General features: G+C 54.7%; 1 protein-coding gene across 3 annotated transcripts; it reads left to right on the top strand.

The window, feature by feature from the left end:
• Positions 1-980: 980 nt before the first annotated feature.
• Positions 981-24,890, top strand: MATK (megakaryocyte-associated tyrosine kinase). Of its 3 annotated transcripts, none has more exons than XM_030796370.1 (14): positions 981-1,320; positions 13,800-13,931; positions 18,024-18,083; positions 18,456-18,569; positions 18,679-18,794; positions 18,887-19,106; positions 19,690-19,783; positions 21,230-21,295; positions 23,091-23,190; positions 23,270-23,354; positions 23,437-23,510; positions 23,699-23,894; positions 24,264-24,350; positions 24,437-24,885. In XM_030796370.1, the coding sequence occupies exons 2-14, from the start codon at positions 13,857-13,859 to the stop codon at positions 24,674-24,676; spliced, it is 1,527 nt and encodes a 508-aa protein (XP_030652230.1). In that variant the 5' UTR covers positions 981-1,320; positions 13,800-13,856; the 3' UTR covers positions 24,677-24,885. The 3 variants fall into 3 exon arrangements, with proteins under 3 accessions (XP_030652230.1, XP_030652231.1, XP_030652232.1); XM_030796371.1 differs by lacking the exons at positions 981-1,320; positions 13,800-13,931 and adding exons at positions 16,480-16,739; positions 17,622-17,844 and having other exon boundaries at positions 24,437-24,890; XM_030796372.1 differs by lacking the exons at positions 981-1,320; positions 13,800-13,931 and adding an exon at positions 16,480-16,739 and having other exon boundaries at positions 24,437-24,886.
• The last annotated feature ends 1,722 nt before the right edge of the window (positions 24,891-26,612 follow it).

Below are 26,612 nucleotides of genomic sequence, written 5' to 3' on the forward strand. Positions count from 1 at the left end.
ACGCCCAGCTAACTTTTTGTATTTTTAGTAGAGACGGGGTTTCACCATGTTGGCCAGGCTGGTCTCAAACTCCTGACCTCAGGTGATCCGCCCGCCGCAGCCTCCCAAAGTGCTGGGATTACAGGCATGAGCCACCGCGCCTGGCCTATTCCTTGCCTTTAAACCATGCATGTCTGAAACAATTTGGTTATCTGTCTTCCCCTTGAGAATGTGAACTCTCTGCCTGTCAGGAAGCCTGTCACCACCAACTGGATCACCACTGTATTCCCAGATCTCTGGCAGGCCAGGTGGACGCGAGCAACGGAGTCAACCTCAGTGCTTGGAGCCACACTCTGACACCAAAAGACGTGTCTCTTTCTGGTGGTTAAGAGAACACCATTCGTCAGCCAGGTGCAGTGGCTTGTGCCTGTAATCCCAGCACTTTGGGAGGCCAAGGTGAGTAGATCACTTGAGGTCAGGAGTTCGAGACCAGCCTGGCCCACATGATGAAATGCTGTCTCTACTAAAAATACCAAAAATTAGCTGGGCATGGTGGCAGGCGCCTGTAACCCCAGCTACTTGGAAGGCTGAGGCAGGAGAATCGCTTCAACCTGGGAGGCAGAAGTTGTGATGAGCCAAGATCGCGCCATTGCACTCCAGCCTGGGCAACAAGAGCGAAACTGTCTCAAAAAGAAAGAGAACACCATTTGTCTCTGTCTCCTTACCGGAGACAGACTCCAGCCAAGGCTGTGGGGACAGAGGGAACGGACAGGGGAAGGGGCACACCCTGGCAGGCCTGGCGATCACAGCAGCCCCTGGTGGGAGGCTCCTCGTCCCCTGCTGTGAACCCCAGGCGGTACCTGCAGCCCCACTTCCTTCCTTACGCCCTGGGAGAGGCGGCTCTCGGAAGCCTCCCACGCACAGTTCCCATTCCCATCCCTAGCTCCCAGGGAAGGCAAACAGGATTCCCACCACCAGGTGGTTGAAAACCAGCCCCGCTGACAAAGAGTTAAGTCGGCCCTCCTAGCAACTCCAAAAAACCAAGTTTAGGCGGCGCGACAGCAAAATCAAGCAGTTGGTTAGCAAAGGGATTCGGTGCAGATGGATGGACCGTCTGGGCTACGGAGCCCACGGGCCTGAAACGCAGTCGCTCCTGACCCGTCCTCCGCAACCCTCGTCCCACCGGGCCGCGGTCCCCGGAGCAGGCCGGCGGGTGGCGGGAAGACACCAGGCTGCAGGGGGCTGGAGAAGCAACACCCTTCTCCCTCCCCGCCAGAGAACTGGAGCGCGGGGACCTCGGCTGCGGATGCTGGCGGCGAGCCGGGTTGCTAGGCGACATTGGTGAGTGTGGGCGGGATGATACCGGGCGTGTGGGCAGGGCTGGAACCCAATCCCGGCAGGCGGGGCTGGAAAGACAAAAACGGAAGGGCAGGCTGTCACCTGCATCTGCAAGGTCACGGACAGGACGGAGAGGCGGCCGCTAAGATGCCCTGAGTCCCCCGGCCCAGTCACAATCAGCCTTGCAGGCAGCATCTCCCTGGCCAGGCTCAGGGGTCGTTTGGGAAAAGATTGTTGCCCGTCTTGTCCCGGGATGCCTCCCTAGTTTAGCTTCTGGGACTGAGAATTTGTTTCAGGTGATCAGATTAAGACCCACTTTCCTGGTTAAGGTGGAGAAGCCACCTCTGGGTGGAAAATGGTCACTCCCAAGTTTTGCAAATGAAGTGCATTAGGCAGAATAGAGAGCGGGATGGCCGGGCGCGGTGGCTCACGCCTGTCGTCCCAGCACTTTGAGAGGCCGAGGTGGGCGGATCACTTGAGGTCAGGAGTTTGAAACCCCGTCTCTACTAAAAATACAAAAATTAGCCAGGCGTGGTGGTGGGCACCCATAATCCCAGCTACTCAGGAGGCTGAGGCAGGAGAATCGCTTGAACCTGGAGACCAAGGTTGTAGTGAGCCGAGATCGCACCACTGCACTCTAGCCTGGATGACAGAGCAACACTCTGTCTCAAAAAAAGAATAACTAAATAAAAATAATAAAATAAAAATGATTAAGATGGCAAATTTTGATACATGTGTTTTTCCACAAAATGTTTTTACTCATGAATTGGGTTTTTCCCATTATGAAAAGCTTGGACAATCCAGAAAAATGTAAGCAGGAAAACAAAGCAATCACAAAACAATCACAAAACGCAATCACAAAACAGTCAGCTACTGTGAACACTCCATTTCCCTGCTGCTTTCTTTTCCTTTTTTTTTCTTTTCTGGAGACGGAGTTTTGCTCCTGTTGCCCAGGCTGGAGTGCGGTGGCGCAATCTCATCTCACCACAACCTCTGCTTCCTAGGTTCAGGCGATTCACCTGTCTCTGCCTCCTGAATAGCTGGGATTACAGGCACCTGCCACCACGCCCAACTAATTTTTGCGTTTTTAGTAGAGATGGGGTTTCACCACGTTGGTCAGGCTGGTCTCAAACTCCTGACCTCAGGTGATTCGCCTGCCTCGGCCTCCCAAAGTGCTGGGACTACAGGCCTGAGCCACCACGCCCGGCCATCCCGCTCTCTATTCTTGAATGCCCTGTTGTTTATGGGTGGGTCATTTATACCATCTTGCTTCCTGCTTTTCTTCACTTGGTATTATAACGACATTGATTTATCACCTGTTTACTGTGTGCTTATTATCTAATTTAATTCTTCTCATGACCTTACAAGACACATTTTATTTTTCTTTTTTCCTTTTTTTTTGAGACAGAATCTTGCTCTGTTGCCCAGGCTGGAGTGCAGTGGCGCAATCTGGGCTCACTGCAAGCTCCGCCTCCTGGGTTCACACCATTCTCCTGCCTCAGTCTCCCAAGTAGCTGGGACCACAGGCGCCCACCACCACGCCCGGCTAATTTTTTTGTATTTTAGTAGAGATGGGATTTCACTGTGTTGCCCAGGCTGGTCTCGAACTCCTGACCCCAGGTGATCCGCCTGCCTCAGCCTCCCAAAGTGCTGGGATTACGGGCATGAGCCACCGTGCCCAGCCTCAACTCCTGTTCTTTTTTTAGCTGCTCATTAATTCCGTCTGTGTGTTGAACGCCTGTGATGTGTGCTGGGCCTTCATTCATGCGGTTTCCCTATTTCTCCCGTTGAGGATGTTGACATTTATTCCGTAGACAATCAGCAAACACTCACCGCCTTCCTTGGGACACCCAAGGATGAGCCAGAAGCCGTCACTTCACACAGTGAGGGTGACTCTGGGCTCTAGTCACAGCGTGGCCCTTTAACTTATCAGCTATGGAGTGCAGGGACAGCTCATGTTACCGCCTTAAGCTTCCATAAAATTGGGGTCAAACTGGTAGCCCCCAACTGTGCAGAGAGCTGTGAGGAGAATTCAGTAAGAAAATGCATTTTAAAATGCTTACTGCACAGAAAGGTTCAGGCACAGGGACCCAGGCGCCATGGAGGGCAGGGATGAGGGGCTGTGCAAATGGGCCATTAAGGCCAAGTGCAGTGGCTCATGCCTGTAATCCCAGCACTTTGGGAGACAGAGGCGGGAGGATCACTTGAGCTCAGGAGTTTGAGACCAGCCTGGGCAACATAGCAAGACCCCATCTCTAAAAAAAAAAAAATTAGCCAGGCATGATGATGTATGCCTATAGTCCCAGCTACTTGAGAGGCTGAGGCAGGAGGATCACTTGAGCCCTGGAGGTTGAGGCTGCAGTGACCTATGATCACGCCACTGCACTCCATCCTGCGTGACAGAGTGAGACCCTGCCTTAAAAAAAAAAAAACAGGCCGGGCACGGTGGCTCACGCCTGTAATCCCAGCACTTTGAGATGCTGAGGCAGGTGCATCACCTGAGGTCAGGAGTTCAAGACCAGCCTGACCAACATGGTGAAATCCCATCTCTACCAAAAAAAAAAAAATTAGCCGGGCTTAGTGGCACATGCCTGTAATCCCAGCCACTTGGGAGGCTGAGGCAGGAGAATCACTTGAACCTGAAAGCAGAGATTGCAGTGAACCGACATGGTGCCATTGCACTCCAGCCTGGACAATAAGAGCGAAACTCTGTCTCAAAAAAATAAAAAAAAATTAAAAACCCAGCCGGGCGCGGTGGCTCACACCTGTAATCCCAGTACTTTGGGAGGCCGAGGCGGGCAGATCACGAGGTCAGGAGATCGAGACCATCTTGGCTAACATGGTGAAACTCCGTCTCTATTAAAATACAAAAAAATTAGCCGGGCGCAGCGGCAGGCGCCTGTAGTCTCAGCTACTCGAGAGACTGAGGCAGGAGAATGGCGTGAACCCGGGAGGCGGAGCTTGCAGTGAGCCGAGATAGCACCACTGTAGTCCGGCCTGGGTGAAAGAGCGACACTCCATCCCAAAAAATAAAATAAAATAAAAATTAAAAACCCAAGCCATTAAAGTCACACCCCAGATACCTAACCTCTTGTGGCTTCTAGAACGCTGGATGCCAGGCTATGACAAAAGCCTTCCAGATGCTGCTAATGTTTCAGGATTCCAGCCCAGTGACCACCACCCCCACCCGCCAACCACCCCACAGTGAAGCCACCGCGTGGTGCGCAGGCTTCCGTCAGCTCTGTAGCACTCCGTCATAATTGTTAGTCAACAGAGAGACCAAAACCCACAAAGAGAAAAGGAAAGTAACCTGAAGGACAGACAAAAAGGACAGAAGAAAACAGTTCTAGAAAAATCCTTATGTTCCTGATTCAAACACAGAACAGGAAAAAACAAAACCTGTATGCATCTTATCCTCAGAGAGATCATAGAGGATATAACAGCCAGGAAAGAAGTATAAGTTTGCCTTCATTTATTCACTTATTTATTTATTTATTTGTTTATTATTATTATTATTTTTTTTGAGACGGAGTCTCCCTCTGTCACCCAGGCTGGAGTACAGTGATGTGATCTTGGCTCACTGCAACCTTCACCTCCCAGGTTCAAGCGATTCTCCTTTCTTAGCCTCCCAAGTAGCTGGAATTATAGGCATGTGCCACCACGCCCGGCTAATTTTTGTATATTTAGTAGAGATGGGGTTTCACCATTTGGCCAGCCTGGTCTCGAACTCCTGACCTCTGGTGATCCACCAGCCTCGGCCTCCTAAAGTGCTGGGATTACAGGCGTGAGCCACCGCACTGGGCCGAGAAATTCTTTTATTTGTTTACATATTATTTGGAGATGGGGGTCTCACTGTGTTGCCCAGGCTGGTCTCAAACTCCTGAGCTCCGTGAGCCACCGCACCCAGCCAAGTTTGTCTTTTAAAGAGGAACGATAAAAGAACCAGAAAGAGCTCTTGGAAATTAAAACTCTGATAGTTACTGGGTGTGGTGGTGCATGCCTGTAACCCCAACACTCTGGGAGGCTGAGGCAGGCAGATCGCTTGAGCTCAGGAGTTTGAAACCAGCCTGGGAAACATAGTGAGACTAAAAATCAAAAAAATTAGCCAGCATGGTGGCAGGCACCTGTAGTCCCAGCTACTTGGGAGGCTGAGGCAGGAGGATCGCTTGAGCCCAGGAGGTTGAGGCTACAGTGGGCTGTGATTGCACCACTGCACTCCAGCCTGAGCAACAGAGTAAGACCCTGTCTCAAAAAAAAGAAAAATTAATAGTCAGAATTAAAATGTCAATAGAAGGATTGGAAGAAAAAGTAGAAAGTGGGGGGATGCGGGGGAAGGTAGGCAAGAAAATGAGAACATCAATCCAAGAAGTCCACCCTATGACAATAACGTAACGTGTTCCACAAAGACACCAGACAAACCAAAGTGGAAGAAATCACCAATGATATCATTCAAGAAAGTTTGCCAGGGAGAGAACACATGAAAAGCCCACAAAGTACTCAGCACAATGGTTGAAAATAGACCCACACCAAACCCAGCACTGTGAAAGTGCAGTATGTAGGGAACAAGAAGATTCTACAAGCTTCCAGAGAGAGAGAGAGAGAGAGAGAGAGAGAGAGAAATTAACCATGGGACAGGCAAAGGATGAGGAAACAGGACAACTTCTGATCATTCAGCTGCCCAAGACTAGAAGCTGGAAAACATGGGGCAAAAGAAAAGTATCCACCCACAATACTGTCAGCCAAACCTCTAACTACCCAGGACAGTAGGAGGAAAACACTTTCTCTGGAAACCCTAGGGGGTGCACATTCCTAAAACAAGGGACCAAACCAAGAAACCGGGAGACCCACACCCAAGAAAAAGGAGCTATATCCAAGAATCCCCTCGTGCCGAAGAAGAGAGGGGCCAGGATCACAGCTGGGCAGTAGGAGCAACCAGTCCTTAGTGGAGATGTCAGTTCTGGTGGAGAGGCTGGGGGAAAGAAAGAGTCACAGACACATAAAACCAAGGCGATGACTAACTCCAGGGAAATAAAAAAGAAGGTCCCAGAAAATAATGTTCTTAGTATACATTGCTCCACTGTCAATAATATTTATATTAATATATACTATAAGCACTGAATTTTCATTTAAGCAAAAATTGTGATTTAACTATTGGGGGAGCAGAATGCCTAAGAGAGCTAAGTCTTGACCTTCTGGAATAGGAAGTCAATGGACAGCGTCCAACTGATAAATCAAGGGATGTGTAAAACACATTACTTGGAACTATGGAGGTAAATACCTGAAAACAGCAACAGCAACCCCTGAGGAGTGGGACATTATATTGCTTTGTCTTCAGCACACAGTAAAACACCCTATAAATATCAGCTGCTATTCATACCAACGAGAATATACTTACCCTTGAGGGGCTCATTGCTGAGTTGAGGAGCTTTATTTATATATTTTGGGTTTTATTTTTTTAAACACTTCTTGAGAGCTTATTACATGCCATGAGTATCAGCACATTTAATTTAACAGATTGAAAAATACAGCTGGTGGCTCATACGTGTAATCCCAGCACTCTGGGAGGCTGAGGCGAGCAGATCACTTGAGGTCAGGGGTTCAAGACCAGCCTGGCCAACATGGTGAAACCTCATCTGTACTAAAAATACAAAAATTAGCCAGGCGTGATGGCGCGTGCCTGTAATCCCAGCTACTCAAGAGGCTGAGGCAGGAGAATAGCTTGAACCCGGGAGGCGGAGGATGCAGTGTGCCAAGATCACGCCTCTGCACTCCAGCCTGGGCGAAACAGCGAGATTCCGTCTCAAAAAAAAAAAAAAAGACACCTACTTATAAGAAAATAAAGACTGTGAGAAGGCAGGGGAGAGCAAACTACAGTCTGAGGGCCAAGTCTAACCTGCTGTCTGTATCCGCGCAACACCTCCAGCTAAAATCGTTTTTTTACATTTGTAAATAGTTGGAGGAAAATGGAATCGATATTATATGACATATGAAAAGTCATATGAGGCCGGACATGGTGGCTCATATCTGTAATACCAGCACTTTGGGAGGCCAAAGTGGGCAGATCATCTAAGGTCAGGAGTTCAAGACCAGCCTGGCCAACATGAAACCCATCTCTACTAAAATACAAAAATTAGCTGGGTGTGGTGGCACATGCCTGTAATCCCAGCTACTTGGGAGGTTGAGACATGAGAATTGCTTGAACCCAGGAGGCAGAAGTTGCAGTGAGCCGAGATCACATTAATGTACTCCGGCCTGGGTAACAGAGTGAGACTCTGTCTCAAAAAAAAAAAAAAAAAAAAGGCCAGGCTTGGAGGCTCACGCCCATAATCCCAGCACTCTGGGAGGCCGAGGCGGATGGATCACGAGGTCAGGAGATCGAGACCATCCTGGCTAACACGATGAAATCCCGTCTCTACTAAAAATACAAAAAATTAGCCGGGCGTGGTGGCGGGCGCCTGTAGTCCCAGCTACAGGGGAGGCTGAGGCAGGAGAATGGCGTGAACCCGGGAGGCGGAGCTTGCAGTGAGCCGAGATCGCGCCACTGCTCTCCAGCCTGGGCGACAGAGTGAGACTCCAGCTCAAAAAAAAGAAAAAAAGCAAAAGAAATGAAAAGTAAGATGAAAGTCAAATGTCCATGTCCATAAATAAAGCTTTATTGGAATGCAGCCATGGTCTTTGGCTTCTGTGTTAACTATGGTGTCCCTGCAAAGGCAGAGCTGAGTAGTTGGGACACAGACCAGCAGGCCCTTTAGAGAGACAGTTTGCTGGGCCCTGAGTTAGAGCATGAGGTCATGAGAGGATGAAGAGGGATCCTGGAGGAGAGACTTAGGGGCTGCTCTTGAGTAGACATGGCTGGGCTTCTGGAATAATGTGTATCTCCTGTTCTCCTTACTTGATCTTTTCTTTTCTGTTCTTTTTTTGAGACAGGGTCTTGCTCTGTTGCCCAGGCTGGAGTGCAAATCATAGCTCACTGCAGCCTCAACCTCCAAGGCTCAAGTGATCCTCCTGCCTCAGCTTCTTGAGTGGCTGGGACTACCGGCATGTACCACCACACCCAGCCAGTTTATTTTATTTTTTGTAGAGACAGGGTCTCACTATGTTGGCCAGACTGGTCTCCAACTCCAGGGCTCAAGCAGTCCTCCCAACTCGGCCTCCCAAAGTGCTGGGATTGCAGGCGTGAGCCTTCATGCCTGGCCTCCTTCCTCAGACTTTACCCTCTCATCTGCTTCTGTAAGGGCCTTTTATGTGCCAGGCTCCAGACCTAAATGGTTGCCAGGCCCAGGGCTGGTCGTTACCCTCACTAGGAAGATATATTCTGTCGTGGGAAGCAAGGACGGAGGGAGATTGACAATGACAAGTAGACAGGATAACAGGTGGGGATTCCAGCTTTGACAATAGAGAGTAACTGAGGGTGACCACTATGGGGTGGCCAGGGAAGGTCTCTTGGAGAAGCTGAAAGTGAAGAGAAGTAGTTGGACTTGAAAAGAGCTGGGGGAAGGATGTAGTACTAGGAGATGGGAAGAGCATGTGCAAAGGTCCTGTGGCTGCCCTGTGCCTGGGCTTTTGGGAGACAAGGGAGAAGCTGGGAGCAGAGAGGTGACAGCCACTGGACAGCAGGGGTGACAAAGCACTGGGAGGCACGCTGAGCTTAGTGGGAGCCATGGGAAGCTTTTATTTTTATTTATTTATTTACTTTTTTGAGAGAGTCTCACTCTATCACCCAGGCTGGAGGGCAGTAGCCTGATCTCAGCTCACTGCAACCTCCGCCTCCCAGGTTCAAGTGATTGTCCTGCCTCAGCTTCCCAAGTAGGTGGGATTACAGGCGCGTGCCACCACACCCAGCTAATTTTTTTTTTTTTTTTTTTTTTGAGATGGAGTCTCCACTCTGTCACCCAGGCTGGAGTGCATTGGCGTGATCTCCGCTCACTGCAATCTCCACCTCCCGGGTTCACGCCATTCTCCTGCCTCAGCCTCCCAAGTAGCTGGGACTACAGGCGCCCGCCACCAAGCCCAGCTAATTTTTATATTTTTAGTAGAGACAGGGTTTCACCATGTTAGCCAGGATGGTCTCGATCTCCAGACCTCGTGATCCACCCTCCTTGGCCTCCCAAAGTGCTGGGATTACAGGCATGAGCCACCGCGCTCAGCCTAATTTTTGTATTTTTTTAGTAGAGACGGGGTTTCACCATGTTGGTCAGACTGGTCTCAAACTCCTGACCTCAGATGATCCACCCACCTCGGCCTCCCAAAGTGCTAGGATTACAGGCGTGAGCCACCGCGCCTGGCGGGGAAGCTTTTAAGGCCAGATGTGACACAGACCCGGTTTCCACGGATGAAACCTGCAAGCGTGGCTGGAAAACAACCTGCCCGGCTGCGTCTTAAGGACGACGAAGACGGGGCAAGGGTTTTCCAGCAAAGGCACCCAAAGCAGCTCACCCCAAGAGGCCCTTCGCTCAAGGAATAGAGAATGGCTGGGCAGACAGCGACTGTGGTTGCAGAATGAGTGATGCAGCACTCTTCCTCGAAAGAGCCAGCGTTCCTCCCCTGAATCCCGGAGTCCCCTGGCTGGGGGGAGAAAGCTAAATTTAAAGGCATGCTAATTGGGGCAGTGTGATCTAACTGCAGACTCCAGCCAAGGACTGGCTAGGCAGAAGATGGCTTCCATGGAGGCCACGGCGGCTCGGGTGTCCCCACGTCCGCCTGCAGTGGCCCCCCGACCCCGGCCTGTCCTGTAGGTTCAGAAAGCTCAGTTGTGAGGCTGGACACGGTGGCTCAAGCCTGTAATCCCAGCAATTTGGGTGGCTGAGGCGGGTGGATCACCTGACGTCAGGAGTTCGAGACCAGCCTGGACAACATGGTGAAACCCCATCTCTACTAAAAGTACAAAAATTAGCTGGGCATGGTGGCTGGCAGGTACCTGTAGTCCCATCTACTCGGGAGGCTGAGGCAGGAGGATTGCTTGAACCCAGGAGGCGGAGGTTGCAGTGAGCTGAGATCACACCACTGCACTCCAGCCTGGGTGACAGAGCAAGACTCTGTCCCCCCCCAAAAAAAATATGGAAATTCATGTGCTGAAAAAGGCTGAACAAGAAGCAGGAGCCCGATCCCTAACACTGCCCAGCATTGCCTGCCTCAGTCACGATGCATTTCTATCAATTTCAAGCCTCTAGCATTTGAAGTTCTCCATCCCAGCCAGCCAATCCCAAACCTGACTGATAAATTATGTAAAGTACCTGTCACATGACTCATCATCTACTATGTTCATTGCCTACTATTGATTTCCAACAGTATTTGTAGAGAAGAATAAGAATCGTGCCATGCCTTAGGGAAGTTTGCAATCCAATCAGGGGAGTCTACAGGCCTGAGGTTTAGCCCCCAGCCAGCTGTGTGACTAAGGACAAGCAGTCTTGCCTCTCTGGGTCTCAGCTGTTCCACTTTACACTTTTTTTTTTTTTTAAGATGGAGTCTCACTCTGTTGCCAGACTGGAGTATAGTGGTGCGATCTCAGCTCACTGCAACCTCAGCCTCCCATGTTCAAGCAATTCTCCTACCTCAGCCTCCCGAGTACTTGGGATTATAGGCACCCGCCACCACGCCCAGCTAATTTTTGTATTTTTAGTAGAGACAGGGTTTTGCCATGTTGGCCAGGCTGGTCTCGAACTCCTGACCTCAGGTGATCCACCCATCTTGGCCTCCCAAAGTGCTGGGATTATAGGCGTGAGCCACGACGCCCGGCCTCAGCTGTTCTACTTCTAAAATGAGAAGATTGGTCTCAGTGATCTCTAGGAATTTGGAAAGTAGTGGGTTAGGCAGATTATGACAGCCAGAGGGGGGTCTATGGGAGGAGAGTGATATGTGAAGAACTGTGAGATTTGGATAGGAAAGAAATAGAAAAGCACTCAAGAAGGGGAGGAGGTGGAGGCCAGGCACTGTGGCTCATGCCAGTAATCCCAATACAGGTGGGCAGATCACCTGAGGTCAGGAGTTCGAGACCAGCCTGACCAACATGGTGAAACCCCGTCTCTACTAAAAATACAAAAATTAGCCAGACATGGTGGTGGGCACCTGTAATCTCAGCTACTTGGGAGGCTGAGGCAAGAGAATCACTTAAACCCAGGAGGCAGAGGTTGCAGTGAGCCAAAATCGTGCCACTGGACTTCAGTCTTGGAACAGAGCAAGACTCTGTTTCAAAAATAAAAGGGGGGAGGAGGTGGAGAGATTACTGTGTCCACTGGGCTGCTCCATTGCAAAGGACAGAAGCTTAGTGCCGCCTGACTCAGGGAATGGAAGGCAGATTTATGGACTCTCGGAAAGAGAAGCTCAAGGCATCCCTCTTCCCAGCTGGGATCAGGGGAATCTAATTCGACTCAGCAATTCCACATTAGTCTGTTAATTGCAACTCCCCACTTCTGGTACTATTTTGAGTATTAAGAATCCCTTTGATTGTAAGTGGCAGGAACCCCCTCAGGAAGACATCAGAAAAGAAAGACTGGCTGCTAAAACTAGGTGTCACGTGACTTCCAGGCATCGCTGGTTCTAAGGATTTGGAACCAGTCCTTCCCTTGGGATTCGGTGTCTCTCCCTGCCTCTTGGCTCTGTTTCCTCCAGGCTGGCCCCCTTCTCAGGCAGGCTAATGGGCTCAGTCACCAAGACCAAGGAGAGATGGCCAGGCTCACACCCATCACACAGTGAGACAAGACAGCTAGTGCCTCTAGGAAGGGGCCCTTTCAGGAGACCTTGCTCTAGGAAGTGTGGGGATGTCCTTGAGGAAGGCTTTCCCCAAATGGTGCCGCGTGAGTTGTGTGTGGGAGGGTGAGCTTGGAGAGGCCAGCTGGACACGGCGGGGAAGGGCATTCCAGGGGAGAGGGAACAGCCAGTGCAAAGGCGTGGAAACTTCTGCAGTTCGAACTCACTAGAATATCAGGTTCTTGGAGGGAGGAGAAGAAAATGGACCTGGGAGATGAGTTGGAGGCCAAAGATGAAGAGCCCAGGATGCCAGGCTGAGCATTTTAGGCTCTCTCCTGCAGGCAGTGGGGAGCTATGCAAGGATTTAGAGTGAGGGAGGGCCACAGTCACATTTCCATCCCTTGGCTTTGCAGTGAAAGGTGAAAACCTGGAGGCAGCCAGGACACCAGAAAGGGGACTGCTCTGTCACCAGCCTGCACCAGGAGGGTGACCTGCAGATCAGAGAACTTCTGAAATCAAGTTGACAGGGGGTCACCAAGGATGAGAGGTGGAGGGTGGGGAGTTCAGGACTGGGGGAATCTGGGTGTCCAGTCTACCCGCTCAGGCTGGTATAAGGGAGGGGTGAGTCCCCCAGCTCCTTGGCAGGAGGCATTAGAGACTGGTGCAGCCACCTCTGGGGCCTGAAAGAGCCCTAAAGTCTTTGTGATTCAAAGTGGCCAATTCTTGGTCACGAGGTCAGGAGTTCCAGACCAGCCTGGTCAACATGGTGAAACCCTGTCTCTACTAAAAATACAAAAATTAGCCGGGCATGGTGGCGGGCACCTGTAATCCCAGCTACTCAGGAGGCTGAGGAAGGAGAATCACTTGAACCCAGGAGATGGAGGTTACAGCGAGCCAAGATTGCGTCACTGCATTCCAGTCTGCGTGACAGGAGTGAGACTCCATCTCAAAAAAATAAAAATAAAAATACAAAAGTTAGCCGGGCGTGGTGGCTCACGCCTGTAATCCCAGCACTTGGGGAGGCCGAGGCGGGCGGATCACAAGGTCAAGAGATCGAGACCCTCCTGGCTAACACGGTGAAACCCCGTCTCTACTAAAAATAGAAAAAAAAAAAAAATTAGCTGGGCGTGGTGGCAGGCACCTGTAGTCCCAGCTACTCAGGAGGCTGAGGCAGGAGAATGGCGTGAACCCGGGAGGCGGAGCTTGCAGTGAGCCGAGATCGTGCCACTGCACTCCAGCCTGGGCGACGGAGCCAGACTCTTGTCTCCAAAAAAAAAAAAAAAAAAAAAAAAAAAAATACAAAAGTTAGCAGGGCATGGTGGTGTGTGCCTGTAATCCCAGCTACTCAGGAGGCTGAGGAAGGAGAATCGCTTGAACCCGGGAGGTGGAGGTTACAGTGAGCCAAGATAGTGCCACTGCACTCCAGCCCGGGTAACAGAGCAAGACTCCATCTCAAAAAAAAAAAAAAAAAAAAAAAGCAAAGTGGCCAATTCTTGGATGCCTCACCCCCTCCTGAGGCTACCCCTTCTGTGGCTCTGATTCAAATAAACCGCAGACTCAAATCTGTCCCCCTAGAGTCAGGCACAGCTCAGTGTCTATGTCTCCACCCAGTCAGGGGAGCTCCCTGCCCCAGCCAGCCCTTGACGATTTGGGAACCCAACACCAGCTCCTTAAGTCCGCCCTTCTCTGGGCTCAAGACCCTTGGTTCCTCTTATTATTTCTTCTGGGGTGAGGCCTCCTGCCAGGAGCCCTGGGGCTCCTTGGGAGGACTGACAGTAAATATCATTGATTTGCAGAGAGAGGAAGAGGAGAAAGTCTTCATGGGGTGCTAGAGCATCTTAAATGTCCCTCTCATGCAGGGACAGTTCCCTGCTAAACGAAGAGAAGGCGGACCTCGGCGAGGGACCTGTGGTCAGCAGCAGCTTCTGGTGAGAAGCAAATTAGGCGGCTGGGTTTTCCGCTGCAGACATTTTGACTTAACACTTCTAGTTCAGGCAAGTGATGGTGGTTTGCCATATATGGTGGGCTCGCAGTGACCGTGACAGAAGGACAGCTGCAGCGTCCCCAGCCCTTTCTGGGGAGCCACACCCTAGACTATCCCACAGCCAGATCCATGAAGCTGTGGGTGCTAAAATCGTAGACACAGGGGCATCCTCCCGGAAGATCTTCTAATAGTAAATTACAACCCCATGAAAGAAAGTTGAGGCCGGTAAACCATGCGCCCTGGCTCACGCCTATAATCCCAGCACTTTGGGAGGCTGACGTTGGTAGATCACCTGAGGTCAGGAGTTTGAAACCAGCCTGACCAATATGGTGAAACCCCGTTTCTACTAAAAGTACAAAAATTAGCTGGGTGTGGTGGCATGTGCCTGTAATCCCAGCTACTCAGGAGGCAGAGACAGGAGAATTGCTTGAACCCAGGAGGCAGAGGTTGCAGTGAGCTGAGATAGTGCAGTGGCTCACACCTGGAATCCCAGCACTTTGGGAGGCCAAGGTTGGAGGATCGTTTGAGTGCAGAAGTTTGAGACCAGCCTGGGCAACATAGCCAGATCCCATCTCTTTTTTTTTTTTGGAGACAGAGTCTCACTCTGTTGCCTAGGCTGGGGTGCAGTGGCGCGATCTTGGCTCTCTGCAACCTCCGCCTCCCAGGTTCAAGCAATTCTCTGCCTTGGCCTCCCCAGTAGCTGGGATTACAGGCATCCACCACCACACCAGACTAATTTTTGTATTTTTAGTAGACAGGGTTTCACCATCTTGGCCAGGCTGGTCTTGATCTCCTGATCTCATGATCCACCCGCCTTGGCCTCCCAAAGTGCTGGGATTACAGGCATGTGCCACCACGCCCAACTAATTTTTGTAGTTTTAGTAGAGATGGGGTATCACCATGTTGGCCGGGCTTGTCTAGAACTCCTTACCTCAGGTGATCTGCCCACCTTGGCCTCCCAAAGTGCTGGGAATACAGGCGTGAGCCACTGGGCCCAGGCTGCAGATGGGATTAAGTTGATGCTATTGAGATGAGAGAGCATCCTGGATGACCCAGGTATATAATATAATATAATATAATATATAATATAATATAATATAATAATATAATATATATAATAGCATGGTTTAACCAGGCACCATGCTGTGCATGTATCGTCCCAGCTACTCAGGAGGCTGAGGCAGGAGGATCGCTTGAGCCCAGGCGTTTGAGGCCAGCCTGGACAACAGAGACCCCCGGCTCTAATAATAATAATAATAAATGGTTTCCTAGTCTGCTGCATAATGTTCCTTAATATAGCTGTTCTGTAATTCTCTTGTAACTGGGCCTCTGCTCCTCACAAAATCACGTGATGCCTCCAAGTCTAGACACTTAGCCTTTTGGGGTAACAGAAGATTAAATATGGGCGCAGGCCACCTGGGCATCTTGGTTCATTGTCCTCCTAAGACGAACTTCATTTTTGTTTAGAGGACTCATTCCTTAGGATGATAAGGTGCAAGGCGTGGTGGCTCACGCCTGTAATCCCAGCACTTTGGGAGGCCAAAGTGGGAGGATCGCTTGATCCCAGGAGTCCAAGACCAGCCTGGGCAACAAAGTGAGACTTCATCTCAAAAAAATAAAAATAAAAATAAAAAAGTTAGCAGGACGTGGTGACACACACCTGTAATCCCAGCTACTCAGGAGGCTGAGGAAGGAGAATTGCTTGAACCCGTGAGGTGGAGGTTGCAGTGAGCCAAGATAGTGCCAGTGCACTCCAGCCCGGGTAACAGAGGAAGACTCCATCTCAAAAAAAAAAAGAAAAAAGCAAAGTGACCAATTCTTGGATGCCTCCCAGGACAGGGAACTCACCCCCTCCTGAGGCTACCCCTTCTGTGGCTCTATGAAAAGTTGGAAGAAAAAAAATTACCCTGTGGTCCGAGCTACACGGGAGGCTGAGGCGGGAGGCTGGCTTGAGCCCAGGTGGTCAAGGCTGCAGTGAGCTATGATCACGCCACTGCACTCCAGCCTGGGGGATACCAGGCCCCCCTCTTACCCTCCAAGGAGGGCAGCTCTAAGAAGTTTGCATCCGGATGATTACAGTTCCCGATGATTCTGTTACCCCAATTTTCCCTTAATGTTGATGATTATGATAATGATATTGATAGCGGCTGACATTTTGAAGGCTCTTTTTTTCCAACTACCAATAGCCCTCTGAGACGGTGGGTGCTAAAATGGGCGGCACTGAGGGAGTTGGAATTGCAGAGTACGAAGTGTCCTCTGGGAGTCCGGGCTTGGCGCCTTGCTTATCTCCCCGGACGGGCAGCTCAGTCTCCCTCACCCCCGGCCCCCGCCACGCGCGCTGGCGGCGCCCGTTCCACGCTCCAAGAACCCCGCTTCCCAGGGTGGGTGGGGGGTGCACGCCCGACAGGGCCAGGTCAGGGCCAGGTGTGGAGCCCGCGTGCGCCCCGGGACCCCGCCCGGGGCGCGCGGGAGGCGCCGGGGGCCGCGGAGGCGGGGCGGGGAGGGGCCGCCGGCGGCGGCGGCGCGCGGAGGAGACCGCAGTGCGGCCGGCGCTAGGACCCGCGGGGGCCTCCCAGGCCGCGGCGCCTCCCGCTTTACCCCACTCCCCGACCCTCCTTCGCCCCCAAAATGAGGAAACGGAGCAACTCGCTCCAAGTTGTGCAGCCGGGACCGCCTCGGGGTGTGCAGCCGGCTCGCGGAGGCCCTCCTGGGGGCGGGCGCGGGGCGCGGCTCGGGGGCGCCCCCTGAGCAGGTGAGCAAGTCGGCTGGGAGAGGTGGAGAGACCCCGAGGCCCGGGTGGGGGGAAACCCCGAGGGCTCTAGGCGGGGGTGGGCCCCGGACGTGCGCAGGAAGGGCCGGTGTGTGCGCGAGTGTGCGCGTCCCGGGCGCGCGGCGGATGCGCGGCTGGGGCGGAGGGTGCTCAGAGGCGATCGGACCCGGCGTGGTGGTGGCTGGGGTTTCCTGGGTGCGGGTGTGCGCGGCTACGAGCCCCGGGCGTGTGTACCCGCGCGTCCACGTGGAGGGCTGTGCGCGTGTGGCCGAGAAGCGTGTGCGCGGCCCTGCGTAGCGCCCTGCGTGCCCGAGTGGCCCGGCGCTGGCGCCCAGGTGTTCCGGTGTGGGGCGGCTGTGTGTGTGCCGGGGGCGGGGGACAGGTGCGCACGTTCCCAGGTGTGGAGCGCTTGTGCGCGCGGATGCGCGGGGACGTGTGCGCACACCTGTTTCCACGTGGACGTGGTCCTTTGCTTGTCTGCGCGCAGCTGTGTCCGAGCCCTGTGTGTTTCTGTGCGTGTACATGCATCCGTATGCGTGTGAGTACACGTGGGACTGGAGGACTTCATGGGAGGCGCATATTGGAGGGGCCGAGACTCACCCCCAGCACCGCCCACTTCCCAGCCACTAGCGGTCGGGGAGATGGGGGAGGCAGGGAGGCTCCCCTACCCCTGCAGCAATGAGCGACTTTGTGTGTCTGTCGTGGGTTTGGGGGGGGGATCAGAGAAGCTCAGCGGGTGGCCGGAGGAGTCCAGCAGGGCTACAGGACCCGCCCCTGCCCCCAGCTCCACCCCACGGTCAGAGATTCTTGGGAATGACCTTGACTCATCCCTATTTCCCCACCCTGCCCCTGCCTACTTACCAGAAAAGAGGAAGAACCAGGCTCGGTCCAGTGGCACCCAGCTCCCTACCTCCCGTGCCAGCCGCCTGGCCTGTGGCAGGCCATTCCCAGCGTCCCCGACTGTGGCCACTTGCTCAGTGCTCCTCTCACCTGCCTCAGTTTCCCTCTGGGGGCGATGGCAGGGCGAGGCTCTCTGGTTTCCTGGCGGGCATTTCACGGCTGTGATTCTGCTAAGGAACTTCCCCGGGTAAAGATCACTTCCCCAAAGGGGCTTGGGGAGCCAGTTCTGGGTCCCACCCAGGATGCCTCTGGGGGGGCTCTCTCTGCCTGCCTGGCCATCGCCCCCACCTGACCTGGGCTGGAAGTGGTAGGAACTGGACCCTGGGTCCCAGCCCAGCTCCCACCTGGACTCTGCCCCCTCCCCAGGTGAGCCCCCGCTTCCTCCGAGCCTGGCACCCCCCACCCGTCTCAGCCAGGATGCCAACGGTGAGTGTGTCTAGCCTGCTTCCTCTGCCCCCCGGGTCCTTCTTCAACTCCGTCCCCACCCTCAGCCCCCTTCCTGAAGGGCTGTACTCTCTGCCCCCTACCCCCTTCTGCAGGGCTGGGCCTGGCCTTTCTCAGTCATCTTGGCTTCCTGACCTTCTGTCCCGGGCCCCCTCTCTTTGTGACTCTACGATCCTCTCTGAGCAGCCCGCTCCCCCTTTCTCTCCCCCGATGTCTGCATCTGTTTTCTCTGCCTCTCCGCTCTTTTCCAATCTCCATGCCTTTCTCCCTCCTGTCCTCTTTCCCCTCCCGTGCCTCTGCTCCCCACATCTCCGTGATGTCCTCCCTTCACCCCTCTCCTGGCCCCCTCTGCAGAGGCGCTGGGCCCCGGGCACCCAGTGTATCACCAAATGCGAGCACACCCGCCCCAAGCCAGGGGAGCTGGCCTTCCGCAAGGGCGACGTGGTCACCATCCTGGAGGCCTGCGAGGTGAGAGGTGGCCCGGCGGGTGTGGGTGCTTGGGGCTGGGGGCTCCACCAGGACCACGCCCACACCCCCCCACACCCCCCACACCAACCCTGTGCTTCCTCCCTGGCAGAACAAGAGCTGGTACCGCGTCAAGCACCACACCAGTGGACAGGAGGGGCTGCTGGCAGCTGGGGCGCTGCGGGAGCGGGAGGCCCTCTCCACAGACCCCAAGCTCAGTCTCATGCCGTGAGTGGGCAGGACAGGGGCCTGGGGTAGGGGGCAGCAAGTGACCTCCCCCCTCCACAGCCCGGTCTGACCCACCCCTTCCGTGGCCGCAGGTGGTTCCACGGGAAGATCTCGGGCCAGGAGGCTGTCCAGCAGCTGCAGCCACCCGAGGACGGGCTGTTCCTGGTGCGGGAGTCCGCGCGCCACCCCGGCGACTACGTCCTGTGCGTGAGCTTTGGCCGCGACGTCATCCACTACCGCGTGCTGCACCGCGACGGCCACCTCACGATCGATGAGGCCGTGTTCTTCTGCAACCTCATGGACATGGTGGAGGTGCTGCCACCCAGAGGCCCCACCCCGTCCCTGCAGTGGGGCAGCCCAGGGACCCCGGAGACTCCCCTATGTAGAGATGGAGGGGCGGGTCACCTGACCTCCATCCCTTCCCAGCAGCTGGGCAGACCCCATCCCTACCTCCTGTGCTGATCACCCAGGACCCCCTGAGCTCTGTGCTTCCCCAGTGTGGAGATGAAGGGGGTATTCCCCAGGGCCCCCCAGGCCCCCATCCCATCTCAGATGGGCAGACAGGAGGACCCCCACAGTAGGATTCCCCTTAATGCAGAAATAGGGGGGGCTGATCCCTATGGACTGCCCAGTCTACAGGTGGCCTGAGTCAGCCTGCTTCTACCTCCAGGAACTAGAATGACTCCTCTGGGAACCCCCAGGACCCCCCAAGTTGATACCAATCCAGAGGACTCCCCTTGCTTTTGGCTTGCCTCCTTTCCTGTTCCTATGGAAACCAGCCTTTCTCTTCCTCCCCGGTCCCACCCACCCCACCCAGAGGCCACCCGGGAAGGGGACAGGATGCCGGGGTTCCCCGCCCTGGGGCCGGGCTCATGGCTGTCCCCACATCCTGCAGCATTACAGCAAGGACAAGGGCGCTATCTGCACCAAGCTGGTGAGACCAAAGCGGAAACACGGGACCAAGTCGGCCGAGGAGGAGCTGGCCAGGGGTAGGGGACGCCTGGGAGGGCAGACCCCCTTCCCTACCCACGTTAGCCCAGCCCGGGAGGAAGGGCCCTGGGGCCCCGCACCTCTGAGGCCAGATCGCCCAAGCCTGTCTCCATGCCCAGCTATGGGATAGAAGACCTGGGCTGCCTCGGGGGTGCCCACAGACACAGTCCTTTATTCGATAGGTCCCCAGCTTTGCCACTCATCTCTGTCACCATCATCCACCATCTGAGCCAGAAACCTGGCCCCGAACCTCCACCCGCCCCATCCTCCAGCATTCCCTCCCTGGCCAGGTGCCCAACACCTGGTGAATCTGTTCCCCTCCCCTCCTCAGCCCAGCCTCAGGCCCTCCCATCAGATCGCCTCCTTCCCAGAGGGCGAGTCCCCCTTCCAGCCCAGGCCTTGAGTGCAGCCTCAAGGTTATCTTTCTATCATGAAATCGTGCCTCCAGGGAGAGAGGCCTGGCAGCTCCACTACCTTCCAGAACCTGCCTGCATGGCCTGAGCCACCTTTCCAGCCTCATCTGCAAAGCCCTTCCTCCACGCATCCACCCCCTCCCAGTTCAACTGTGATCATCGTTTTCTTCACGCCTCTGAGCCATTGTGTATTCTGTTCTCTTCACCTGAAATGCTTTTCCAGCCCCTAAGTAGTGAAATCCTCAATATTTAAGGTCAAAAGCAAATGCCTCCTCTGACCCCATGTCTGTCTCCTTGAAAGTACGTCTCTGCTGGGGAAATCTGTACCCATCAGGGATGGCACCCAGGTGGAGACTAACATCACCCTGGCCAATGATCCCTTAAGACCATGGCATTTGGAGGGGGCAGTTTCTGGAGGGAGAAGAGAACGCCTGCAGAACCAACCAGAGGACAGTGGAGGGGACAACACAGGAGTGCTTAGGAGAAGGGTCAGGGAGGCTAGAGCCCTGGAATATTCTGGAAACTTATGGGCCTCCATGTTGTGTTTTTTTGCTCTGTGTGTGTTTCTGGGTGGTCAGAGGTAAAGAACTGTGTAGGGAAGAGCCCAGAGGGTATTTGGAGGGACAAGAAAGCCAAAGAGAAAAGGGCAGCTCTTATCTCTGAGAACTGAAGTGTTTCCTGGCACTACCCCTTGGGCCTGACTGGGAGTTCGTGGAGAGCATGTGTGGAGTGTGAGGGTCTCAGCCAGGCAGGCGCCCAGCTTTGACCATTCACACCACTATCCCTCCTGTCAGCTCCTTTTTGCTCAGGTCAACCCACGATAGTTCTGTTGCTTGCAACAATGATAATTGGTACCAGGAGTGGGGTGTCTCTGATATGTCCTAGGGGCATTGCCAGGCCCAGCAGCCACTCAAATGTGTACCCACAGCTGCAGCACTGTGAGAGACATCACCTAGTGTCTCACCAAGTAGAACCCCCAATGGGAGGATGTGGGGGGCCCATTACCCCTCTGACTGGGTCTTCACTCCACAGCAGGCTGGTTACTGAACCTGCAGCATTTGACATTGGGAGCGCAGATCGGAGAGGGAGAGTTTGGAGGTGAGTGGCGGACTGGGTTGGGGGTGCTGAAGGAAGGTGGGAGGTGCATATTGAGGCTTTGGAGTCACAGAGCTGAATTCAAACCCATACTTAATCACCTACTAGTTGCACAACTGAAGACACGCAAATCCTCTGAGCCTCAGTTTCCCCCTCTGAAATGGGGTAATGGCAGCTGTCACGAGGAGTAAATGAACTCAAGCAGGCGCTCAGTCAATGTTAGTGACTTCTTCACACTGCCAGGGTTTTGTATGATCAATCCCTCTGTTTGGAACACCGTTCCCCGAAATAATTATTCTGGAAGGCTCTGGGGTTTAGATCGGGGGTCGGCAGACTCTGTAAAAGGCCAGATTGTACATGTTTTCTGCTTTGTGGGCCACGTAGCTGCTGTCACAACTACTGAGTCCTGCCCTTGTAGTGCGAAAGCGACCACAGACAATATGTAAACATGTGGGCATGGCCATGAAAATTCTGGCCCAGAAATTTGAATTTTGTATAATGCTCACATGTCCTGAAACAGTACTCATCTTTTGATTTGTTTTTACAACCACTTAAACATGCAAAAACCAGCCAGGCACGGTGGCTAATGCCTGGAATCCCAGCACTTTGGGGGGTCGGGGCAGGAGGATCCCTTGAGCCCAGGAGTTCAGGTCCAGCCTAGGCAACGTAGCAAGACCCCCATCTGTACAAAAAAAAAGCCAGGCACAGTGGAGCATGCTTGTAGTCCTAGCTACTCAGGAGGCTGGGATGGGACGATCCCTTGAGCCCAGGAGTTTGAACCTGCAGTGAGCTGTGATCATGCCACTGCATTCTACCTGGGTGAGAGTGAGACCCTGTATTAGTATTTTAAAAATAAAAATGTTTGCCAGGTGCGGTGGCTCACGCCTGTAATCCCAGCACTTTGGGAGGCCGAGGTGGGCGGATCACAAGGTCATGAGATTGAGACCATCCTGGCTAACACGGTGAAACCCCGTCTCTACTAAAAAAAAAAAAAATTGGCCGGGCGTGGTGGTGGGCGCCTGTAGTCCCAGCTACTTGGGAGGCTAAGGCAGGAGAATGGCGTGACCTGGGAGGCAGAGCTTGCAGTGAGCAGAGATTGAGCCACTGCACTCCAGCTTGGGTGACAGAGCAAGATTCCGTCTCAAAAAAATAAATAAATAAAAATAAATAAATAAAAAATAAAAATGCAAAAAACATTTTGAGCTCAAGGGTCTTGCAAAAAGAGGTAACAGGTAGATTTGGTCCCGAGGGGGTGGAGGTTCACAGACCCCTGGCTTAGATGGTTCTCTCTTTGTCTTTGTTTTTTGTTTTGTTTTGTTTTGAGATGGAGTTTCGCTCTGTCACCCAGGCTGGAGTGCAATGGCGCAATCTTGGCTCACTGCAGCCTCCGCCTCCCGGGTTCAAGTGATTCTCCTGCCTCAGCCTCCCGAGTAGCTGGGATTACAGGCATGTGCCACCACAACTGGCTAGTTTTGTATTTTTATTAGAGACAGGGTTTCTCCACGTTAGCCTGATCTCAAACTCCTGACCTCAGGTGATCTGCCTGCCTCAGCCTCCCAAAATGCTGGGATTACAGGTGTGAGCCACCATGCCAGAGCCAGATGGTTCTCTGATCTTGGGTCTGGAGCTGCAAGGGTGGCGGGGGTGAGGAGTGTGGGGGCTGTGTTTCATGCTCTGGGGACCCGCAGTTGTGTGAATGTTACATGGGCACCGGTGTGAGCGGGCCTGTCCGGCTGTCTCTCTGTCCCTGTTTGTTGGGGGTCCTGATCTCACCCCGTTCCCCACCCCCACCCCCCAGCCGTCCTGCAGGGTGAGTACCTGGGGCAAAAGGTGGCCGTGAAGAATATCAAGTGCGATGTGACGGCCCAGGCCTTCCTGGACGAGACGGCCGTCATGACGTGAGTCCCGGGGTGGGGCTGGGGACCGTGGGATGGGGGGGTCCCAGCTCTGCCCTCACACCCACCCCACCGCCCCCAGGAAGATGCAACACAAGAACCTGGTGCGTCTCCTGGGCGTGATCCTGCACCAGGGGCTGTACATTGTCATGGAGCACGTGAGCAAGGTGGGGCGGGGCCCAGGCAGGGAGGGGGTCCCACGCGGTAGAGCAGCCCCAACATCCCGCAGCCGTCTCCCACCCCCAACAGGGCAACCTGGTGAACTTTCTGCGGACCCGGGGCCGAGCCCTCGTGAACACCGCTCAGCTCCTGCAGTTTTCTCTGTAAGTGGGACTCTCAGGGTGCTGGGCGCGGGGGTCGTCGGGGGGCAGATTCCAAGATCCATCAAGGAGAAACTGAGGCACAGGGCAGGGAGGCCTTGTGAGCTTGTGGCCCAGGCACCCAGAGCTTTCTGAGCCCTGAATGCGGGCGTCCTGGCACCTGAGCCCCCACTGCCCCCTGCTACCCCCAGGCACGTGGCCGAGGGCATGGAGTACCTGGAGAGCAAGAAGCTTGTGCACCGCGACCTGGCCGCCCGCAACATCCTGGTCTCCGAGGACCTGGTGGCCAAGGTCAGCGACTTTGGCCTGGCCAAAGCAGAACGGAAGGGGCTGGACTCAAGCCGGCTGCCCGTCAAGTGGACGGCGCCTGAGGCTCTTAAACACGGGGTGAGCCCCCCTTCACACACCCCTGGGGCTTTGGGGTCCCCCCAGCTCTGCTGTATGACCGTGGGTATGTCCAATGGCTCCGCCTCCCCGGGAAGCTCTTGGCCCATAATTGTTCCTCGTAGCCCCCCTCTGGGCCTCAGTTTCTCCAGCTCTGAAAAAGGCGTGGGCTCCGGACTGAGGGGAAGAATAACCAGGCTTCCTTCGTGCGCTAAGGCTGAGCTAGATTCGACTGTGGGCGGTGTTGTGGGAGGAATCAATTAGGAGCGGACCAGAGAGTGAGGGTCAACCCAGGAGGGCTTCCTGGAGGAAGCAGGCACTGGAGCAGAAAACCTGAGGGGTCCCTCCTCACCCCTGTCTCGGGCCCCACAGAAGTTCACCAGCAAGTCGGATGTCTGGAGTTTTGGGGTGCTGCTCTGGGAGGTCTTCTCATATGGACGGGCTCCGTACCCTAAAATGGTGAGCGGGGTCCCCAGGAAGGCACTGGGTTCCGGGCAGGTCCACAGGCTGTGGCCCTGACCCCTGCCCACGCCCGCTGTCCGCAGTCACTGAAGGAGGTGTCGGAGGCCGTGGAGAAGGGGTACCGCATGGAGCCCCCTGAGGGCTGTCCAGGCCCCGTGCACGTCCTCATGAGCAGCTGCTGGGAGGCAGAGCCCGCCCGCCGGCCACCCTTCCGCAAGCTGGCCGAGAAGCTGGCCCGGGAGCTACGCAGTGCAGGCGCCCCAGCCTCCGTCTCAGGGCAGGACGCCGACGGCTCCACCTCGCCCCGAAGCCAGGAGCCCTGACCCCACCCGGTGGGGCCCTTGGCCCCAGAGGACCGAGAGAGTGGAGAGTGCGGCGTGGGGGCACTGGCCAGGCCCAAGGAGGGTCCAGGCCGGCAAGGCATCCTCCTGATGTCCAAGGCAGGGGCTGGCCCGCGTAGGGGGCCCTGGGCGGCCCGTGGACACCCCAGCCCTGCGAAGGATGATCGCCCGATAAAGACGGATTGCAAGGACTCTAGGTGCCTGTGTCTCTCTGTGTCCCCGTGCCCTCTTCCCCGGGAGCCACCTTTGGTGATCTGCTCTCGGACACCCCCAGGCGCCAGGCATCCTGGGTCCTCCCTTAGAGGTCCACCCCCCGCAGATGCCCTGCGTGCCCCGCCCCCAGTGGTCACCTCCCTCGTCTGTGGAACCCACTGCAGCCCACATGATGGGATCAATTAATTGAGACCCCACTGATCCTTGGCCGAGTCTCGGGCACCCACCGGCCCCAAGCCCCTGCCTCCTGTAGCCACATGTCTGCACACGGGGGCCTCCCCATCTTTGCCCAGGGAGGATCCGCCCAGCTGGAACCTGCCTGCTGGCCACTGTGGGGACATTGTTCCCTGGGGGCTTCTGGGCAGGGGACCCACTTGTCATTACCCATGGGTTCCCCACTGCAGCCCCCCAGGGGATGTGTTACTCAGTGGTGGGGACCCCGTCCCAACCCATGGGGTCCCAGGCTTAAAGCATCTTGGGAGGCTGCCAACAGACCTCAAGGTCCAAGTCTCCCCTCCCACCACATCCCTTTCTCAGGCCTCAGCCATCCATATCCCTGTGGGAGCCCCCATGATGGGAGCCCCAGGAGGGTCTGCGTGTGTGGCAGCAGCCCCGTTTAGGGATGGCCTGGGGAGGCCTCCCTCCTCCTTCTCCTGCCTCCCCCATTCACCGCCAGGCCCCATGTTGAGTGCTTTCAGGTCAAATCCCCAAATTGCCATTGGAGGTGAGTGCCAAGATTACACCCATTTCACAGATGTGGATATTGAAGCCCAGAGAGGGCAGGTTGCTCACACTGGGTTGCCCCAAGAAGATATGGTAGAGCCTGGATTTGAATCTGGGCCTGTCTGGGTCCACAGCCCAGGCTTCGTTCCCCTCTCTTCCCACTCCAGCCTCTCCCACTTCTGCATGTCTCTCACTTCTGCTTCTTTCATGATGGCCTGAACCAATCGTGAACATCTCACCCATCACCCACCCATCCATCCACCCATCCATCCACCCACCATCCACCCACCCAGTCACCATCCACTCATCCATCCACTCATCCATCCACCCATCCATCCACCCACCCAGTCACCATCCACTCATCCATCCACTCATCCATCCACCCATCCATCCACCCACCCAGTCACCATCCACTCATCCATCCACTCATCCATCCACCCATCCATCCACCCATCCATCCACCCACCCAGTCACCATCCACTCATCCATCCACTCATCCATCCACCCATCCATCCACCCACCCAGTCACCATCCACTCATCCATCCACTCATCCATCCACCCATCCATCCACCCATCCATCCACCCACCCAGTCACCATCCACTCATCCATCCACTCATCCATCCACCCATCCATCCACCCACCCAGTCACCATCCACTCATCCATCCACTCATCCATCCACCCACCCAGTCACCATCCACTCATCCATCCACCCGCCATCCACTCATCCATCCACCCATCCATCCACCCACCATCCACCCATCCATCCACCCATCCATCCACCCACCCAGTCACCATCCACTCATCCATCCACTCATCCATCCACCCATCCATCCACCCATCCATCCACCCACCATCCACCCACCATCCACTCATCCATCTACCCATGCATCCATCCACCCATCCACCTGTCCGTCCACCCATCCATCCATCCATACACCCACCCATCCACCCATGCACGCACCTATTCATCCATCCGCCC

Source organism: Nomascus leucogenys, chromosome 17, assembly GCF_006542625.1.
Source record: "Nomascus leucogenys isolate Asia chromosome 17, Asia_NLE_v1, whole genome shotgun sequence".
In the NCBI taxonomy this organism is placed as follows: domain Eukaryota; kingdom Metazoa; phylum Chordata; class Mammalia; order Primates; family Hylobatidae; genus Nomascus; species Nomascus leucogenys.

What these genes read in the sequence shown, in the direction of transcription:
- MATK (XM_030796370.1), top strand. Translation starts at nt 13,857, where the DNA reads ATGCAGGGACAGTTCCCTGCTAAACGAAGAGAAGGCGGACCTCGGCGA. An exon ending in CCCAAGCTCAGTCTCATGCC is followed by an intron (nt 18,795 to 18,886) that starts GTGAGTGGGCAG and finishes CCGTGGCCGCAG; the next exon opens with GTGGTTCCACGGGAAGATCT. An exon ending in GACGAGACGGCCGTCATGAC is followed by an intron (nt 23,191 to 23,269) that starts GTGAGTCCCGGG and finishes CACCGCCCCCAG; the next exon opens with GAAGATGCAACACAAGAACC.